At 51.3% G+C, this 8844-nt stretch overlaps 1 protein-coding gene across 1 annotated transcript in view; it reads right to left on the bottom strand.

Moving 5' to 3' along the window:
• Positions 1 to 491, bottom strand: part of PTGER3 (prostaglandin E receptor 3) — a 71816-nt gene extending 71325 nt beyond the window's left edge. The window contains 2 exon segments of the mRNA XM_051999425.1: positions 1 to 365; positions 368 to 491. The exon segment at positions 1 to 365 is cut by the window's left edge and continues 504 nt beyond it. Coding sequence (XP_051855385.1) covers positions 1 to 365; positions 368 to 404 — 402 coding nt within the window. The 5' untranslated portion in view covers positions 405 to 491.
• Between the last annotated feature and the right edge of the window lie 8353 nt (positions 492 to 8844).

The raw sequence follows: 8844 nt of genomic DNA, 5'->3' as shown, positions 1-8844 counted from the left end.
GAAGGCGCACAGGCGGCCCGACGGGTCGAGGTGCTGCCAGGGCCGCTTGGACAGGTAGACGGCGATGACCACGGGGCTGGTGAGCAGCTGGCCCACGAGATCGGTGAGCGCCAGCCCGCCGATGCACAGCAGGAAGGACTTCTTGCGCTTGCTCTCCTTGCGACGGTAGCTGCGGGACACGAGCAGCATGGCCAGCGCGTTGCCCACGATGCCGGTGATCATCATGGCCAGCGGGTAGGCCACGGACACGGAGCCGCACTCCTCCTCGGCGGCCTCCCAGCCCGTGCCGTTGCCCCCCGGCGGCGCGGCCGGCTCGGAGCCCCACAGGCCCGGGTACGAGTGGTTCAGGCGGCTGCAGAAAGGGGCCCCCCGGGGGGGGTCGTGCCGCCCGCCGGCTCCTTCATGTCGCCTTGGAGGGCAGCGGCAGCCGCAGCGAGGCCAGCCGTCCGGGGACGCGCGGCAGCGGGAGACCGGGGGCGGCCGCCACTCGGGCTGTGCTGCCAGCCATGGTGCCCGGCGCCACCGCCGCCGCCGCAGCCGCAGCCACACTGGCCGCTCGGTCAAGCCCGGCCGAGAAGCCCGAGTCCGGCCCCCGCCTCTCTATAAGGCTGAGGGGGCGGGGCGCCCCAGGGCGCAGGGAGGAGGCGGCCCGGCGGACTCCGCGCCCCGCTTGGCAGCCGGGGGCCGAGGATTCCCCGAGGACTCCTCCCGCCGGGGAGCCCCCAGCCCCAGCCCGCTTCCCTGCGCTGCTCGGGCTCCCGTGCTCCCTCTTGGGACGCTCTGTGCAGTCCCCAGGGCACCAGTGCTGGTCTGAGCCCGGGAAAGAAGGGCGCTGGCGAGCGTCGACTCGCCCCCGGGTCCCAATCTCCTCCCGCGGCTGCTGTCTCTGCCTGGAGATGCCGCGAGCGTCAGCTCCCGGGAAGGTGGGGAGAGATGAAGCGCCTGGGAGGTGGCGCCCGACACTGGGTGGCACAGGGCGGCCTCGCGAGCCCCGACTGAGATGGGGGGACACGCCCCCGTCCCTCCGGGAAGGACTGGATGGGAGGTTCTGGCGCAAGTGGGGAAGGGAAGTCCTGGAACCAGCCGATGTGTCTGCTGGGGGGAGGGAGGGGGGAGGGAGGGGGAATCAGCGCGGGAGGAGCCTGCGGGGCGAGGAAGAGGAGGCAGCTCTTCCTTCTGTTCTGGCATAGGAGCCTGGGGTCCAGCCTCCTGCTGGTGGCGACGGATAATAATAATAATAATAATAATAATAATAATAATAATAATAATAATAATAATAATAATAATAGCTGACACGCTTTGCAAAGAGCTTTACGATGTCACTTCACCTCATCCTCACGTCCTGAAAAGGTAAATGCTGTTATCTCCATTTTACAGATGAGGAAACTGAGGCAAACAGAGCTTTCACGCTTTCACAAAGCTAGTATCTAAGGTCTGAAATCAAATGCTCCCTTGACTCCAAGTCCAAACCTCTATGCCTTGAGCCACCTAATTACTTACAATTGGGGAAACTGAGGGGCCCGAGACTTGCCCCAAATCCCACACAGTGTGTAAGGAGAGAATTGAACCGAGATCCTCTCCTATTTCCTTTTCCTTAAGATGGGAAATAACGAGGGGAACTTGGAACCTTTGTGGCCTAATACATCCCTCCAGAACGTTAACTCCTAGGAATCAATGCTCCAAATCTCCTCTGGGAGGGAGAGCGGGTGGGAAACTTCATTGGGTGGGGCAAGCCATGGAGGAAGCAGGGGTATTGCAGATTCATTTTCAGTTACTTCCTTGCATTATAGAGGAGAAAGCTAAGGGGAAGATCATAGATTTAGAGCAGGAAGGAGAGCTCTCTTGGGGGGTCTCTCCCCATTTCATTTTACATTATGGAGGGATTATAATAGCTGATGCACAGCTAGCCCTGGAAGGTTTGCAAAGAGCTTTACTACATCACCTCCCTTTATCCTTACAACTTAAAAGGCAAATGAAATGCTGTTATTATCTCCATTTTGCAAAAGAGGAAACTGAGGCAAACAGGTTTCACAGGTCTCTCCAACCCTTCCCTTCTCCAGTTGATGAATAAAGCCCAAGGTTATCCTGGTGGAAAAAAAATGCCAGAGCTGGGGTTTGAACCCCAAGACTTCAGATCCCAAAGCTCCCTCTTTCCAGCTTTGTTGTTATTGTGCAGTGGAGTTTTCATGGCAGAGAGAGTGGATGGTTCGCCATCTCCTTGTCTAGCTCACTTGACAATTGAGGAAACTGAGGCAAATGGTTGCGCAGAGTCACACAAATGGTAAATTTCAAGCCAGATTTGAATTCAGAAAGATGAGAGATGAGACTTCCTGACTTCGGTGCTGCTCTCTATCCACTGAGGCACCTGGGTACCCTAAAAAAGCATAATTAGTAGGATCTGGCAACTGATTGGATATGGAGAACAAACTAGGAAATGTTTGTCCTTCCGTAGTTTTCAGTCATGTTGGATTCTTCACGATCCTTTTTGGGGTTTTCTTGGCACAGATATTGAAGTGGTTTGCCATTTTCTTCTCCAGCTCATTTTACAGATGTGGAAACTGAGGCAAACAGCCTTGTGACTTGCCCCCCCAAAAGATACATAGCTAGTTAAGTGTCTGAAGCTGCATTTGAACTTAGGTCTTCCTGACTCCAGCCCCAGCAGTTTTTGAACTCCATGAGTTTAATTGTTTCTATCTCTAGCCACGTCTTGTGATCTCTATATCCACCATTCCATTTGTCCGGTGATTGCGATATAAAGAGTGGTTCCTGAGAAGACCTAAATCTCTTTCCCCGGACGCCCATCTGGCCTCTCTGGTCCTTGCCCCAAAGTCTTTGCTCAGTGACTCACATAATTAGCCTGACTGACAGCCGGTCATTAATGGCCACTCATTTTCCAAAGGCAAAGGCCCAAATCCACCGAATTCTGCTTTTACTTCTCTCTTGCAGCTGCGCTGTGGCAGCTCGCCTGTGATTTTAGCTTTCTGCCTTGGCTGTCTGAGCACCGCGTCACACTGGCCTGTGTCACTTCTCAGCATTATGTCTCTGTTTCGGTCCCAGACTTGGCAGTCGAATGGAAATGGACTTCCAACTTTGTAGATTATATTTTGTAGGAAGGAACGAGGACATAAATCCTCGTCAAGCCTTCAGATGTCGCTCATTTGAGAAATAAAGCGATATCCGAATGGGCCTCCTTCAGAGGTCTTGAGATTGCTCTCGGCCTGGATCTGGCAAATTGTTATCCTAGAACGATGTCGCCATTTTTTCTTTAGTGGAATAACACTGGGTACAAGAGGCTTGGTTATAGAACCTCCCGTAGAAGCCTTTGGATTCAAGTGCATTAAAATTTTGTTTCAGTGATGTACTAGTGAAATGACATCTGAAAAGGAGCAGAGTCTTGGGGTGGCCAGCAGCTTTCTGCGTCTGGACAAACCTTGGCCATTGCCCTCCGCTGGTCCCCTTGGGTGATGGCCTTGGTATTTTTCCCTCCTCAGTCTCCCAGAGTCTGGGGCACCGCCAAGGTGCCAGTTCCCAGTAATGGTTCCTTTCATGCTCCCTGACCAGCGTGACTATGGACATCCCAAGTGTCCACCGCTAAACTTGCTGAATTTCAGGTCATCGAGGGGCTTCCTTTTCTCTCCTTCCTTTTATGTCTTCTGCTCCCATCTTCCTCTGCTTTCTTCTGTCTTTTTAAAAGGAGGGAAGTGACCCCCCTTAGATTTTCATGAGAAAGATTGGGGTGTCTGTTTGCCATCCCGTCTCTCACATCGACAGCGGGCTGGAGATTTAACGGGGAAAGTGACAGGAAGGCTCTGTCCAGCTTAGCCTTCCCGCTTCCTCTTTGGGCATTTTGTTCCTCGTGAAGGTGCACTGCTCTGAGATAATAGCACCATCCAGTGGCCTCTTGGCTAATCACAGGCGACTGCTGTTTTATGCTTTTTTAAAATTTGTTTTATTATTCGAGAAGAACTGCTGAGATGAACAATGATCCCAAGCCTCGTCAGTCCTTACCCAGTTTCCATGAGCTCTACTTGGGAAACTATCTAGTCCAGCTTGAAGGCCGCCATTTTGGAAAGGGAACCACTGGAATTATTTTAAGAATCAAATTCAACGCAATCGCCCCAGTCGGACAAGGCCATGGATTAGATTAAATAACCGAGTTTACTCTTCCGAAGCACCATGTCAGTCGTCATTGAACACAAAAAACCCGGCGCCTTAGGGTCTGAAGAGCCTTGTTTCGTGTTTTTCCTCAGACAGTTCCCAACTGTGAGCCCAAAGGCAAGCTTTCTGGCTTGGTTATCTGAGAACTGAGGGAGGGGGGCTCCAAGGGCCCTTCCACTGCTAACGTGTGGTCCCTTCATGAGTTGATATTTTATTAAGGACTATACAATTGGCAGCCAGACGGCATTCAGGACGGAGGCGGTCCAAGGACTGGTGGCAAGGAGACAGTGGATTCCAGACTCGGAACAGTCGGTTCCAGTAAAGTGGTTTCTTGCAAAGGCAAGGAGGTGGCAGACGTGACGTCAGGGAAAAGTCGATAGACCATTGTGCAGGGAGTAGGATGGGGCACCAAGGGGAATGACAGAAAATAAGCCTGAGCCGACTGAGAAGGATTTTAAATACCAGGTGAAGCATTTGCATTTGTCCTAGAAAAAAGAGGGAACCGATGGAAAGAATTTGAATAGTCAGCTACATGGCCCCGATCTTGTTTCGGAAACGTGGATGAGGCAGCCATGAAAGACAATGTAAAGAGGGCAGAGATTACTAATGGGGCGATCATCTGGTGGTATGTCTCAAAAACAGAGAGACAGAGACAGAGAGAAACACAGAGACACAGAGAGAGGGAAAGAGAGACAGAGATAGAGAGAAAGGAGATAGAGACAGAGACAGAGACACAGAAAAAAGAGAGACAGAGAGACTCTATTGAAGATGTCAATGAAATAGCTAGTTAAAATAAGACTTAAGAGTTTGACAAATCCATTAGTATAACTAAGTTATTAAAAAAATAAAAAAATTAGATTCCCATTGGAAGATTTTATAGGAAAGTGTAGACAAGAATGCATGGGAAGAGACAGTATAAAGGGATCGTGACCCCCATCTGTGAAGGAAGTACCCAAGAGTGAAATCGCAAATCCGCCATCTTGCCAGTATTTCTGTACTATTCCAAGCCATTTCCAACCCAGGAATTTTACTGGTTTAAAGCTTCCTTGAACCAGTTCAGCCTCTGACACTAATTGTGTAAGCTTTGATTACCTGAAGCTTTTTAGCCGCTATTATAGAACTTACTGATCTGGGTCCCAGCTCTGCAGCCGCTCTTGGATCTACCTTCTCTTCACTCCTATGCACTATCACTCAGGCCCTCATCCCCTTCCCCATGGCCTGTACTTGCAGCTTCCTGGCTTCCAGTCTTTGAGGTCTTCAAATTATGCTTTTCAGAGAAACGAATCTTCCCTAGGCTTGTTTCTTGTCCCCTCTCTTCTGCCTTCCCAATGAAACCAGGCGGTTCGGTTCCCCGACAGTCTTTGCCCCCCTTCCCTTCACATTTCTGCACTGGTTGACCCCTCGTGTGAGCTTAGCATTTGCTGCAGTTTTGAATGGCATAACTGCTCCTATTCCATCAGCAAATTTGCTGATAATTGTTTTACAATCGGCCCCGTGGTGTCCAAAACTGTTATGTTCTGGGGGCACTCAGTTAATATTGGCACAGCTGACCTTTCTGGGGGGGGGAGACAGAAGGGAAGAAATAGGACCATGAGAGGTCTTTCCTAGGAAGAGACTGACCCAAACCGCAGGTTTCGGGCTTCGGAGCAGCAAGCAGAAGCGGGTGTTTTGCTTCCTTTCTGAGGTTGTTCTGCTTCCTTTCTGAGTGCTGGTGCTGACTCTGGGAGGTGGGGAGGCAGAAAGCAGGGATTGCCGGCACCAGTTACTCGGTGGGATGCCTCTGGACTGTGACCCTAAACCCCGTTTCTTGAGAGCAGAGGCCGGTTTTCTCTTCGTATCTTCTCTCAGTTACCACTTGATGGCTAGACATTCCCTTGGCTCCAGCACTATTTCGTTCAGGGGGCCTTCTCTTCCTCTCGCTGAACGCCAGAGCTAACCAAGGTCCCAGTTATCTGACAAACTATCCAATGAGGACAGGCTGCCTTGTCTCGACCCTCAGGACAGCTGGGGGCCCAGCTTAGGACCCCCCTGCAGCCACAGCCGCTGGCCTGGGCGACAACCTTGATGTCTGATGGAGCAGGCCGGACCAGGAGTGAGAGATTCTGGGGGTTCCTGCAGAAGGGTCCTCCTCCTGAGACGCCAATGGCTGGTCCCCTGGGGGTTCGGTCTTGTACTACCTGCGGTGCCATTGTAAATGTGCATCGAAAGCCCCCTGGGCTGGCTCCTCAGTCTAAAATCTTACGCTCAGATCCATGCCACCTGGTCTAGACAGACTTTGGGACACCACAGGCCGGGGACCTCAGGGCTGGGATAGTCTGAGGCTGGCACTGCTGGGTCTTGGTTGGGGAGCCTCTCTTTCTCCTTTAGTGTTCTGGGGGAAGGACATGTCCATGCACTGACACCAGTAGGGACCCCAAGGGTCTCCCTTCCTCTTCAGTGGCCCTGAAGCTTTGTTCCATGTGTCCTTTCCAGCTGTAGCTGGGGGGAATGGGGTGCCCAGTCATTGAACTCAAAGCATGGGTCCGACCGTAGGATTCTAAACTGAGGAGCCAGCCCAGGGAGCTTTCGACTTCCACTTTGGTGGACTGATGCTCTGTTGGAACCGAATTAGACAAAGAGCCTCCCACTCTCCCATAGTGAGAGATCTGTGAGGTGAGGGGAGAAACGTGTGCGTTTACTTTGGTTGTGCCTTTGAAATAAATATTCCTTTGCAAAACTTAATCTTACTGGTAAATGAAACTGGGTTCTTGCGGACCTCTGCCTCCCCTTAAGACCGGCTGACTTACACCTGATTCACCCCCAAAATGCTCTTCTGAAGCATTTTCCTAATCAGAACTTGCCCTGAATTAACCTCAATACACTAGGAAATAACATCATTTCCCGAGCAGCATCCATCAAATTGGATCTCACTCACCGATAGATTTATGGGGCAGGACAGGGCTTATTCCAAATGTCTGGGAGCCTCCACTCACATCCACAGATCAGTCCAGTCTAGCTTTTCCTTTATCCACGTCTACATCTCTCCATATCCTGAGATTCTTCCGGACTGCTTCTTAACAGGAGACCTTGTATATAGTGCCAGACTTCGCAGTTTAATAAAAACAAGCAAAGCAACAAAAGGGCAGGTCCGTGAATGACACTGCTCCAGAAGGTCAGAGAAGGAAGCCCTGTGGCGGTTATTATGAGGAAAAGCTTCATTATCTAGAGATGACACCCTGAGCAAAGTACATGGGACCAAATGAATGGAGAAAAAGATGGAGCTTCGGGACAGGGTCTTAGGATCCGCCTAGTATAGCCATGACATGAAGTAGGAGATAAAGGGATAGAGGAGCAATTGGGCAGACAGGAGGACCAGGAAAGCAGGGGCATAAAAAGAGGGTCCCACAGGTAACCAAGGGTCGAACATGGAACTCAAGGGGAGAAGGGTGTGGTAGAGATTAAGAGAATTGAATTTGGCAATTCCGAGGACATCTGGGAACCATGGAACCAGCAGAAGCTTAGAATCAAGCAGAAGGACCTGGTCGCTCCATCAAGTACTTTTGAGGACAGGAATGATGGGCGTATTTGGAGGCAGTAAGAGGCAGTCAATAGGTAACTTGCTGGCAGTCACTGCTAGGACTGGAGAAGTCTGGCAATTTAAAGGAGTTAATTTGAAAACTGGGGCGCAAGAGGTGCCCCCACAACAAAGTGAGTACTGATGAAAAAGTCCTACGAGGCTGGGTCTGGACAAGCTGAGCCAGCTAAGAGCGATATTCTGTCTCTAGTCCAAAGAGCCAGCCCAGAAGCTGGAGGGACTGAAGTTAATATCATCCTGAACCCTGCATTCCTAATCTCTTCTGCGATCAGGGTCTTTTCTGGTCTTAGGCCACCTTCCTACCCGGCCCTGGACAGCGCCTAGAGGAGCCCATTTCCTCTTCTCGGCACCAGGAATAGAGACTCGTCTGGTGTTAAAAGAATGGTTTCATTCCCTTTCTCCCTGGATTGACTTTGAAGGAGTCTCCTGGCCCAAGTCAGCCTTCCCATAGATCATATCCTGTTCTTCCCCAATCCCTCCCTCTCCTTCACTTTCTGCCCATAAGCATTTAGAGCCACTGGCCCGTTCAGATCCCTTTTGCTTCCAAACTGGCCCGACTGCTGTTCTGATGGGAAATCAGAGGCGGTTGGGAATGAGGCGGCTACATGCAATGACCTCATTCTTCCACCTCTGCAGACTGCTCCCACTGACCCTCATTAGCTCTATGAAATCATTGTCCTGGGAGCCCTGATTTTTTCAATCATTACCATCAGTCTGCAACAGAAGCCAAGTTTCAGGTTTACAAAGAGCTTCCCGTGTTCTTTTATTTGGTCCCCACAATGAGGACATCAAAGTTCAGAAGAGAAGGTACACTGGGATGCACTGAGTCCTAAGACTAAAAGGTGGTGAAGGTGCTAAGGCTGTCTCTGGTGCACTGAGTGCCCCAGAACCCCATCTGCCCAGTGGTCTCTTCTCCCAAAGCACCCTCCACCGCATCTCCTGAGAGCAGGCAAGCTGCCCGGGAGGTGGAACGCCAAGCGTGGAATCAGAAAGAGAGAACAATGGACATCTCTACAGCGTTCTAGGGGCTCTCCATTGCCAGGAGTCCATGGAGCACTGAAAGCTAGCCACAGGCAGCCAGAGCCTTCCTAGCCCCGAGACATCTGCGCTCA

Source organism: Antechinus flavipes, chromosome 4 (genome assembly GCF_016432865.1).
Source record: "Antechinus flavipes isolate AdamAnt ecotype Samford, QLD, Australia chromosome 4, AdamAnt_v2, whole genome shotgun sequence".
Classification (NCBI taxonomy): Eukaryota; Metazoa; Chordata; class Mammalia; order Dasyuromorphia; family Dasyuridae; genus Antechinus; species Antechinus flavipes.
Note: the sequence above shows the minus strand (reverse complement) of the source record. Positions and strands in the feature narration are given on the sequence as shown.